The sequence below is a fragment of the Cynara cardunculus genome, assembly GCF_001531365.2.
Source record: "Cynara cardunculus var. scolymus isolate 2C chromosome LG 6, CcrdV1, whole genome shotgun sequence".
In the NCBI taxonomy this organism is placed as follows: domain Eukaryota; kingdom Viridiplantae; phylum Streptophyta; class Magnoliopsida; order Asterales; family Asteraceae; genus Cynara; species Cynara cardunculus.
In genome coordinates, this window is record NC_037533.1 from 77,374 (window position 1) to 90,185 (window position 12,812).

Sequence of the window (12,812 nt, forward strand, 5' to 3'; positions counted from 1 at the left end):
ATATAAAATATTTTAATAATATAAATAATATAGAATTGTTAAAATAAAATAGGAATTTTATTTTATTTTTTGAAATTTTAATTTTTTTTTTTTAAGATTTTAACTTTTAATATTCTATTTTAAAAAAATTATAAGCTACCGATATCTTATCCCATCACCATCATCATGGCAATGGCATCATCTGAGATGATGATGATGGTTCACATGTATATGTTAGAGACAGCTTCAACATGAATCATTTCTTTTTGTTTGAATTAGGTTTTCACCCTTTATCATAATTACTTTTAGGAACTAAATGGATTTTATTAATTTATTATGCATTTTATTCATGATATTTATCATTTAATATCTATTGTGATGATAGTTTTCATACATAACATTTAAATTGTTTAACTATTTTAATAAAGTATTTTATAAAACTTAAATTTATAGCAATAAAAAATAAAGCGTCTTGTCTAAAAATATTACCATAAATTATATAGACATTGTAATAAATATTTTAGATTTTTTTAAAATAAAATATTATATAAATTATTTTATGGAATGTTATTTTGAACAAGTGCTCTGTGAAAATAGATTTAGAGGACATCTCTAAAAAATATATTATATAAAATAGCTAATATGATAATTTATTTTAAAAATATTTTAAAGAATTTGTTACGATGTCCAACGTCCTATAAACTTATTTACTTTTAGATTTAACGTTTTATTTTTTTGACTCTTCGGATATAGGTCCTATAAAACACTTAAAGAATCTCCTATAAACCTTTGTAATGTTTATAAACATTCATCGTGAATAGACATGACACCTTGTTTTCTTACATAATGTTTCTACCAAATTTTTGGCATGACCTATTCATAAAGTTGTCGTATCCCTGTGCATGTTAGACATGATACATACCTACCACATAAAATCCAAACCAGAAACGGGTGTTAGTGCAATTTCTACGCCAACTAATTACAAATGTTATATGAAAATATACCGATTGTGTTAGTACAAAATCTACCGAATAGTATCTTGAACTGATCTTTATTCCACATTTGATATTTATGATGAAGATGCATGATATCTATAATAAGTAGTTGGTTTTAGGAATCATAGAAAACCAATCATAATATTAGCTTCTAGATTCAAACTTACGTTTGAACCAAAAACCGAATTGAAATTCAGTTTGTCCAGAGAATTGGACAACCCACACATATTCCGTTTGGAGGGTTGAGTTCTAATGAGAAGAAGAGTTAAGGTGAAAAACGTAAGAAATAATATTCACCATCGGATGCACATTAAAATGAGATATACCGAGATGATATGTACCAGATCAATCCTCGTATCAAAGTTGATCAAAGGTTCAAATCACTTCTTACGTTTCTCACCTTAACTCTCATTCTCGTACAATCTTTCACCTCCGTTTCAATACCCCTCATATGTTAGAGCATCCCTAGAATACTGATTTTATGGTTTTTATATATCTACCGTAACAAAAAGATTTCTTAAACGTCTTCATAGCTTTCTGGTAAGATTTAAGATCACCATATTTAATTCATGTGATTTTTAATTTTTTATATAAATAATATCTATTTATATCGAAAAATTGTGATCACATTAATTAACTAATTATTTAAGTGTATTAATACAATATACAAGATACATTAAAAAGTGAAATTATAAAAATTTGATTTCCAAGAAATCCATAAAAAATCAATAAAAAATCGTACAAAAATCAAGGTTCTAAACAGTGTAATGTGGCGGCGAGATCAAGCCTCAATCATTACAAGTTACGGCGAGGTCATGACATTTTCCAAGGCATAGCTTAAGGTGGCAAATCTATATATAATATGTGTATATATATATATATGTATGCATGTATCTATGTTTATGTCAATGTCTTGAACAATAATGATTAAGTTATTAATAATTTGTATTCATATAAAACAATAAGAAACATGAACTGATAATTTGATATCAAATATACAAAGTTTACAAAAATGATATCAAATATACAAAGTGAGTCACTTTTTATAGTCCCTCTTTGGTAATCAAACAACAAAATCCAAGTAATAAATGAAATCAAAGAACATCAAATGAACGTATTCGAACATATTTTTCGTATGTTGAGAAGCAGTTTAGGGTTTATTTTTTTTCCATTTTGTTGATTAATTATTTATTCTGTATAAATTATAAAAGTTACATTTACATTTATTCTTATTCAAGTTTAAAAATTGCAAATTTCCCCACGCCTTATAACGTCATATCCTTGTAACGCCATATCGCGCCATGGCATGCCATAAGGATTCATAACGAGTTTTGCACCTTATATTGACACTATGGAGGTTAACGTGACGACAAGGTTAGACGTCATAACGTGCCATGACGTGTTTTTTTTAGAACATTGATAAAAATATGTGCAAATTACTTTTTGTTTTATTAATTTAAAAATATTGAGAAAATAATATTTCTTCAATTAAATATCTATTTTGCATTAATTAGTTATCATTATTAATTTATATATTATTCATTATATATATATATATATATATATATATATATATACTTTTTTGAATTTTCTACGAAAGTTATATTGAATATGAAAATCTCATGAAAAACCTTCGAACCTAAAACCACCCACTATGCAAAGTAAAACTCTCTAAAAACACCCCTCTCCGTGGATGCTTTATATGTATTGTTTTTGGTTGAGGTGAAAAAATAATTCGAATAATGAATAAAATGTTTTATATGCATTAAACACTTGTACATCTACGAAAGCTTGGAATGGCGAGTGCATTGGAGACGTTGTGCGGGCAAGCGTTTGGAGCAAAAAGGTACAACATGATCGGAATATATATGCAAAGGTCGTGGATCGTTCTATTCATATGTTGTCTCATAACATTGCCACTATACATATTCGCCACCCCGATCCTAAAAGCATTAGGTCAACCCGACGACATTGCTGAGCTATCCGGGAAAGCCTCACTGTGGTTGATCCCGCAACACTTTACCTTTGCGTTATTGTTCCCAATGCAACGGTTTTTGCAAAGCCAGCTCAAGACTCCGGTGCTGGCATGGGTTTCGTTGGTGAATCTCGTGATTCATGTGTTGATTACTTGGCTCTTTACGTCTGTTTTTAAGTTTGGGCTTGTGGGGACGGTGGTGGCTTTGGATATTTCGTGGTGGTTGAATGTCGTTGGGTTGTTTGTGTATACTCTTTTTGGAGGGTGCCCTCTGACATGGAACGGTTTCTCGATGGAAGCATTTTCGGGGTTGTGGGAGTTCGTCAAACTTTCGGCCGCATCCGGCGTCATGCTTTGGTATAATTCTCCCTAATTTACGACTCGTTACATGTATTTCCAATTCATTAATGAATATGACTAAAGTACACTTTTTTTAATGCAGTTTGGAAAACTGGTATTATCGAATACTGATACTAATGACTGCATTGGTGAAGAATGCCACCATTGCTGTTGATGCGGTGTCGATTTGGTATTAACTTCTTATCTTATTAAATTTAATTATAATAATTTTATTCATGCATAATAGCAATATTTGATCATAAATTAAATGACTAAAATACCCTTTTAATTAACGTTTGGAATAATATTTGCAGTATGAATATTAATGGTTGGGAAATGATGATCCCTCTCGCCTTTTTTGCCGGGATCGGGTACGTATTCTCGTCTTTGTTTTTAAAGAGAGAATATATTAACAATTGTTGTATAATTTGATTTACGATAAATATATTTTGTATCAATAATAATCAACGCACATATAATCATGTTTATAGAACGGTAATAATTTGTGACATTTGACAAAATCAGATTCTACACCATTTTTATCGAGTTATGCCTAGATAATAAACAAAACGTCTCGTCTTTTTCGTATATAATAAATGTAAGATCATGGTTATTAGAGACAACCTTACGACATTTAGCATTGCATCACAGTCGTGATTGACTATAGACCTAATTTTTTGAAGACGTATAATAACATCATTTAAATCAGTACCGAAGTGTCCTTGTTGCAGTACGTTGTAAGGGACATTTAGGCACCTAATTGCTTTCATCATTTATTGTGTATAACTCAACCGGTAAGAACTTGGGTTTCCATCCAAGATATCACCTTGGTTAGTTGAGGTACACACGTACACTGGTTTGAATACCCACTGTTAAAAAAAAAATCACACTACAACAAAATCGGATTTGTAGGACACTCCCAATTTCTAAGCTAATAGACCTATTTATAAGACTTAGTTTATAGGATTAAAAAAATAAAGCGTCCTATCTAAAGGTGTTGTAATAAGTTTATATGACGTTTTTTGACGTCATAATAAGTTTTTTAGAACACTTTCAATATAAATCGTCTCATTAACAACTTTATAGGACACTATTTGAAAACTGTCATATAAAAACAAATGTCCTATAAAAAATTGAGTTTATAGGGCACTGTCTCAAAAGTGTCCTATAAAGTTGCTAATGCGACACTTTGTATTAAAAATGTCCTAAAAAACTTGTTAAGATGTTCAAAAGCGTCATATAAACTTATTACAATACCTTTAGATAGAACGTTTTATATTTTTGTCATATAAATTAAGTCCTATAAAGTGATCTATTGAGACGCTTAGAGATTGAGGGTGTCCTATAAACCCAATTTTGTTGTAGTGTCACATTTTTATATTTTACGGTTGGTATAGTTATTATGTGTCTTTTGAACAGAACTGTTACGAGCTTGGGATTTATCATTAATATATCATTACAGGGTAAGAGTATCTAATGAGCTTGGCGCTGGTAATGGGGAGAAGGCAAAGTATGCAACTGTCGTGGCAATATTGCATTCAACTGCTATCGGGCTCGTATTTTGTGTATTGATAATGGCATTGCATAACAAGTTCGCTCTCATATTCTCGTCGAGCACGCTTGTTCTTGAAGCGGTTGATCATATGGCTTGGCTCTTGGCCGTCACCATCCTTCTCAACAGTATCCAACCAGTAATCTCAGGTAAATTCTCGATGCCTTAGTTAACGGTTAATCACTAAATGATGGGTCCCATCACAAAACAACAAACTTTTTCATTGTTTTACACAAAATAGCTACCTAACTCACAAAGCTAGATTTTGGGAGCCGACCATTTTTTGGTGGCTAGACCTTATAAGCATATTCGTACAATCGTGATTATTTGATGAAGGAAAAAAGTACAAAATGTACTTTTGCACACCTTCCCTGGCTTTTTAAATACAATGGGTCATTATTGACCTCAAAGGTTGTACAACATTCGTTTGAGATATTATCTCAAATCGGCAAAAAAGCGGTTAGCTCGCAAAGCCACTGAGCTAGGTGGCTATTTCGTTGTCTATTTGTAAGGTTCTAAATGGCATGAGATGTGACATGACGAGGTTAAGTCTCAAGTCTTGGGAGTTGTAGAGAAGCCACGACGTTTTTCAAGACATGACTTATGGTGGAAAATCTGTCTCATATATAATATTGTATATAAAAATATATGTTTTCTTTTTGTTACTTGATAAGTCAAAGATATTAAACAATTTAAATCAAGTTATATATTAAAAATCTGAACAAGTAAGACACGAAAAAGGTAAGAAATCAAATATTTTGTAACAAAAACCATACATTAGGCCATAGCATGTCACAGGTTTAACGTGACGTCAGGCGCAAGAATCAAGTCACGGTGCTACGAGGACGGTTACGTGAGACGTGCCTTTAGAACATTGCTATTTTGTGATGGACCCCAATTTGGCCAGGGTTCTTTTAATTAACCCATTATCTAATGGGACTACGACATATATACAGTTGTGCACGAAAACGATTCCTCATGCATCGTTCTTTTTTACTGATCAACATTTATTACAGGGGTTGCGGTGGGGTCGGGATGGCAATCATGGGTTGCGTATATTAATTTGGGCTCATATTATTTGGTTGGTGTACCTCTGGGAATTGTCTTCGGTTTGGTTTTACATCTTGGCGTCGAGGTATTTATATTATTTTGTAAAATTATATTATTTTTCCGGTATCCTTCAAAAATTGTAAAATAATTTAATTGAAAAATAGGGAATATGGGGAGGAATGGTATTTGGTGGAACCTTGTTACAAACGATCATATTAGGGATAATCACTCTTCGATGCGATTGGGAGAAAGAGGTAAAACTCGATTTCGTTATTTAGTTTTGTGAATTTAACTTGAAATTTAATATATAATTATTATTTATATTTGTTTATGCAGGCTCGGAAAGCAGTATTAAAATATTCGAATCTAAAATAGTTCGGATTCCTGAAGGTTAATTTGGTTATCAACTTAATGGTCCGAGGAATGCGCAAGCTGCTGGTTGGGTCGGACATTTGCAATTATCAAATCTCCAAGTTCAAGTTCTTAATTGATCAAGATTTTAACATTTCTTATCATCTCATAAAGATTTTGTAATAATTGCATTTGGGTTTTTAGGTTGTATTGATACGATTTATATGAGATTCAGTTTCTTAGCAATGTTGATGATCGAGCAAACTTGGTAACTTAGTTGAAACTGAAAAGCGTGATTGAACATTGAAAATTAAAATACTCTTTTATTGGAGTTACTGAATCCATAATAGAATAGATGTAAAAAAGGTTATTTGACAGTATTTGAAATACATTATGAATGTTAATCAGAATGACTAGGTCGAGCTTTTGGATGTGACTTATGAAAGAGTGAATCGACAATTCAGTTGATCTAAACTTGCAATGAGGCAATATCTTACTCCGCAAACTAGTATAAATACAAACCAGATAATCGGACATGTCTTATGGAAGGCACACAAAGGATTGTTATGCATATGCAAGTGAAATGAATGCACCGCAACAAAACTTTTGAACGTTTAACTATAACAAAATTGGGTTTATAGAACAACTAGAATGTCTATGCATCCTAATAGAATACTTTATAGGACTTACATTTATAGAACCAAACTATAAAGTGTCATATCCAAAAGTGTTACAATAGGTTTGTAGGATGTTTTGACGTTTCAATAAGTTGTTAGAACATTTTTAGAATAAAATGACGTATTATTATTTTATACGATATTATTTGAAAAATATCTTATAAAGCCATCTTTTTGCAGAGTTCTACAAGCTTGTTAAAACGTGCAAAAACCTCCTATAAACCTATTACAACACTTTTAAACATGACGTTTTTTTTGTTTGGTCCTATAAATTAAACTCCTATAAAATCCCATAAACTAAAGTTATATAAAGCATATTCTGTTATGTTGTTTGTTTGACGATGTACAAAGTCCTCATACATAAAGTTTACGGAAGAAAAGAGAAATATTACTAAAAATTTAGCCATCCAAAATATTACAATTAGTTAAATGTCTTACGTTCAATATAATGTGAAATATTACTAAAGTTTGTTTAAAAGATGTCAAACAATCAGTCGTTAAACATACTCTTTGCCCCCACTTTGGTTAACTCTTTCAATTTAATCATGTAATACAAAAGTACTATTTTTCACTAATTTCAAACACATATAGAGTCTTTTTAAAAAGTGGAGGTTCAACCTCCCATTTTCTTAGATTGCTTGTTTTGTTATTGTCTTTGCATTTACGTGACCTACAAGTATTGTGCATTGTTCAATTCGCTCCCATGCATATAACAAAAACACAAACACTTGACAATTAACATGAAAAAGAACAAAAGTTTAAGTTTAGATTGGTTACTTATTAAAACAAATCAAATGATGCTCTAAATGTAAACACTCACCTTAATCACAAAAGAGATGGAAGACTTTAAGCAGCAACAAATTTTCAGATAAATATCACGTAGATTTCTTCTTCTTTACTTCTGTTTTTTCGAACCCAAGAAACACAGAACACCGTCACCAACTTATCTTATCTCCAAAAACCCCCAAAGGATAATAAAAAGGGAAAAGTCCAAAAAAACCCAATGGACTTTACTGTTTGGAACGATTAAGTCCTTGAACGATTTTTTGAAACAAATAAATCCTTGAACATTCTAGAACATGTTAAATAAGTCATTTGACTTTTTAAAACATGTTAAATAGATACTCATTCCTTAAAATTGTAACATGTAACCTGAATAGAAGGTAACCTTAAATTAAAAAAAAAATCCTAAAAACTGACTACTCATCTCCCTCTCGTGACCACCGCCTCCTTTCCTTCTCCTTCTCCCTCTCGCACACCGTCGTCTCCCTCACTCCCATCGCTACCGCACCACCCCCGTCGCCGCCCTGTCTTTGCCTTCTAATCAGGTTTCAACTTTTTTTATGAAAGCTTCCATTTCTACGCATTATTCTTACTGGGTATGTGACTTTCTGCTTCCATTTCTATGCATTAATTTTGTAGTTTTGATTGGGCAATGTGCTCTATTTGAACTAATCACTAAAAAAATTTATATAATTTTTTTAGGTTTCTTTTTCATCCGGTGATTCATGCACCCTTTTATCAATTTTCTTCTTCATAACCCTAAACCCTCATCTTTTTACAGTACCACCATGGAATTTTAGGTGAAGGGAGTGATTGGTTCATGGAGAAATTCTGAATTACCTCAAATTTCAATTTTTTAGTTGTTTACTTAGTGATCATCATTTCAAGTTTATGCTTAATTGTGAGTCAATTTCTTGATTTTCTCTTAGTGTATAATTGTGTTGAATTGGTCAAATTGTTACATGCGATGTCGTTTTGGTGAACTAAAATCTTACCTGGTAAGTAAATAGCAGTGTTAAATTTTACCCGTAAGCACTTACCGGGTAAACACTTACCGGTAAGTAACAAATGAATGTAAAGTTTTTAAGATCATTATCTGATTGAATAATATATAGAGGACATATGTTATATAGGCGAAGGATATTATGAGAATGAGTGTTAAAAGTGAGAAGTGTAAGAAGGATATGGACCCTTTAATCTCAAACTCACTAATGAATCGCACTTGATACGGGGACTAATCCGGTGCATCTAAGTGCATCTCATCTTAAAGGTTTCTTCTTATGCTTCTTGTTTTAACTTTCATTATTACTGGAATCCAACCCTATATTTATATATAATTATATATATGACACACAAATTTATCGCCTTATATCATGCCTTAAAAATGCCATGTCCTTGTCATTATGTGTAAAACTTGACATCGTCATCACACCGCGCCTATTTTGAACCTAGTTGTTAACATCACAATAATAGGTTAGCTTATTTTTTAATTTATTAAAAGGGCTCGTTAAGGACAAAATGTAAATGTTTACGGGTAAAATTTAACACTATTATTTATTTACCCTATTTTGAACCTAATTGTTAACACCACATCATTTGTTACTTCAATAACTAAAAACTGAAACATACCATAGGATTCAACCATACATTTTCTCAGCTTTATAACCAATGTCATGTTCCTCCATGGGGAGAATCCTAACAACTCCAATGCAACTAACAAAAATTCCACCAGCAACCACAATTTTCTTCCACCTGAAATTTCAGCAGTCATCCACATCGTCAAATTTCAGTTTTTTAGTTGTTTACTTAGTGATCATCATTTCAAGTTTATGCTTAATTGTGAGTCAAATTCTTGAATTTCGCTTAGTGTATAATTGGTCAAATATTTGGTAAACGACCCCTTACACATAAGTACTTACCGGGTAAGTATTAATGATCAGGCATTAATTTTTTTTCCATTTGATTTTGTGTAATCTGGATTCCATGATTCTTTAGGATAAGTGTTTTAATAAATGGCTTATATGTGTTATATATTTTCTTTTCATTTGTGAATTTGTAACATCATTTTGTGTCATCCTTTCTAGAGTATGATAGGTTTTGTTTTCATCGGTGAATCTTGATGAAATTGTTATTCTTGTTACAGAATGATATCGATTGCGATGATGATTATATTGAAGAACATTATGAAAGTGATGATGTTGTTAGACATCAAGAAGGGTTACAAAAAAGTCAAATGACTATATCTCCACCAGAAATTAATGATGCAAATGAAGAATAGTTCATACCATATCTTAACATAGATTATGCATTACTTTGGTATATTTGGCGCAATTGTTGGTATTTTTGGCACAACATTTGGTATATTTGGCGCAATTGTTAGTATTTTCTTGGCGTAACTTTTGTTACATATTTTGGTTAAACTTTTGGTATATATGTTGGTTTAACTTTTGGTAAAATTATGCCCAAAATTTGTATACAAATTATTATGTTTTGGATACAACTTTTATATGTTTTGTGAAGAGTAATGTGAATGATATATTTGTTTTTTTTATAAATGTAAGTACTTTTTTCGTTCAAAAATTGTTTAAGAACTTGATCATTCAAAATGTTAAAGTCCATTGGTTTTTTCGGACTTTTTCTACTAACAAAATGTATTTAACATATTTTAGAAAGTCCAAGGATTTATTTAACAGGTTTGTAATGTCCAATGACTTATTTAGCAGGTTCTAGAATGTCCAAGAATTTATTTGTTTCAAAAAATTGTCCAAAAACTTAATCGTTTCAAACAGTAAAGTCCATTGGGGTTTTTTTGGACTTTTCTCTAATAAAAAAAAAAACATATAAATATATGAGGCGGTGAAGTGATGAGATATTTTAAACACATTTTTTAAAACTCATCCCTCAACTTTCACCACTTAACTATAAACAATCCCCACACTTTCAATCAAATTTTAATAAGAACCCCAAACTTTTATAACCATTAACCCGATTATCACATAAATAGACAATTAGATAGATTCAGACATTTATCACTTTTTAAAAATAAACAATTTTATTGATTATGTTTCTAGACTTCAGCACCACTTTTATCGATCAGAAGTGAAGTAAGACTTCAGCACCATTTTTATCAATCAGATATGTAAAGTAAGACTTCAACACCTCTTAATAAACAAACAACATCTTAGACTTTTATTTCAACTCCCATGTTCATTATACTAATCAACAGTACCACATTCCAATCAATCATGTGGGACTTTTGGGGCTCGGATTGGATTGTAAAAGAGGAGGCGATGATGTACCATCTCAAATGATGTCTACGAAGACGAATTTATTATCAAGTACTATGTTGACAACAATGGTGATTCAAAGGTTTCTTGTGATTTTCTTCTGATGAAAATAATATAAGTATTGATGTCTATGACAAATCCCTAAAGCAACAATGCGGTGATTCCGATAACAATACATGTGAGTGGCTTGTGTTAAGCGATGGTTTTTATATTTACGATAACAATCAATCAAAATTTAACAAAATATATAATTATTGATTAGGTTTACTTATTGTGATGTATAAACGATATACAAGTAACCTATTAGAACTCAAGTTTATCGTTTTATTTGTTCTTTTTTGAGTTATCTATGTATGCATTTCGTTATAATGTCTTATTTCAAATTACAAATATATTGCATGTAATTTATACAAATAAGTTAATCATACCTATTGAAATCAATGTTATTAATGAACCTCAATTCAATTGCCATTTTGACATAACATATTTTTTAAAATGCATATTTAGAGTGTCTACGTTTGAAAAATGTCTATTTTACATTTGCATTTGCACATTCTTTTTGAAACATATAATATTTATTTATGATAAATGAAACTCATACATACTCCCCACCTTTAATAATATATTAAAATTATTAATCTCTATAATGATACCGCTAGACTAAATATCTTTTAAGTATGAATGAAAAGAAAGCTTATTCCATTTTGGTTTCATGATTTCTTTTTGTTAGTTGTATATAAGAAGCTCATATATATAAGCCCGTGGGCTTTTAGGTTTAGGGTTTAGGCCTCTGTACTATCCTATATAAGTAGCTTAGGTTTTCTCCTTTTCTTGTAACGTTTCAACAATATTCATTCAATACAAACGGCAATCTTTTGTCCCTCTCTTTCTCTTATTCTAACACTTTTGTTGTTCAATAGTTCTAAAAACATCTTTAATTTTATTAATAATTACATGAAAAATATTACATATTACATTATGTCTTCTTATCTAAATTGTTGATCAAACTAATTAGGGGGTGTTTGATTCAGGCAGAAGAATGAAAATGGAAATAAAGATGAAAATGATAAAAAACGAAAATGGGAATGAATTTTCATTTTCCCTAATTTAAACTGGAATGAAAATTTAGGATTATGGAGGAATGAGCCCATTATATTATGTAAAACCAAATAATTTCTTCTATTTTCATTGATTATTGCTTACACATCTCTAATCAAACACCTCTTAATATGTAACAAAACAAAAAATGAAATTGTTAGTAGTTAATTAAATAAAACAAATTCTAAATTGAAGTATAATTAGTATTGGAGGAATGTTAACAAGACACAAAATATTGTTTAGTTATATATGCATCTAATTAGCATCTTTTGTAGTTAAAGTGAAAATTAATGATTATTAATTATCAATAACATGAAAAATATTATGAAAATACATTTATATTTACCAAAACTTTTTATAAGTAATTATCACGTTTTGACGAGAAAATACAAAAGAAAGTACATAGATGTGTATTTATAAGAGCATCTATAGATTCTCTAAAATATATATATATATATATATATATATATATATATATATATATATATTAGAGATTTTAGACGAGTTTATTGTTTTCATAAGTTTTTCAAATATTTATTTAAAATGAAAAAAAGTAGGAGATAGAGTTTGATCCTTCAAATTTGGATAAGTCCTCTAAGTGAATAGTATCTCCAATAGACTTTATAAAATAAAAAATATTGAAATAAAAAAAATCAAAATATACAAAAAATTTATATTTAATTTTTAAAAAAAAATTACAACATTAATTATATTATTAAAATATTT

At 30.2% G+C, this 12,812-nt stretch overlaps 1 protein-coding gene across 1 annotated transcript in view; it reads left to right on the forward strand.

Moving 5' to 3' along the window:
• Positions 1–6,485, forward strand: part of LOC112514849 (protein DETOXIFICATION 27-like) — a 7,056-nt gene extending 571 nt beyond the window's left edge. Inside the window, exons 2-8 of the mRNA XM_025121473.1 lie at positions 2,765–3,306; positions 3,392–3,478; positions 3,603–3,659; positions 4,751–4,989; positions 5,857–5,975; positions 6,055–6,144; positions 6,227–6,485. Of these exons, the coding sequence (XP_024977241.1) occupies positions 2,765–3,306; positions 3,392–3,478; positions 3,603–3,659; positions 4,751–4,989; positions 5,857–5,975; positions 6,055–6,144; positions 6,227–6,265 (1,173 nt within the window). The 3' untranslated portion in view covers positions 6,266–6,485. The remainder of the gene's footprint in view (positions 1–2,764; positions 3,307–3,391; positions 3,479–3,602; positions 3,660–4,750; positions 4,990–5,856; positions 5,976–6,054; positions 6,145–6,226) is intronic.
• Positions 6,486–12,812: the final 6,327 nt, after the last annotated feature.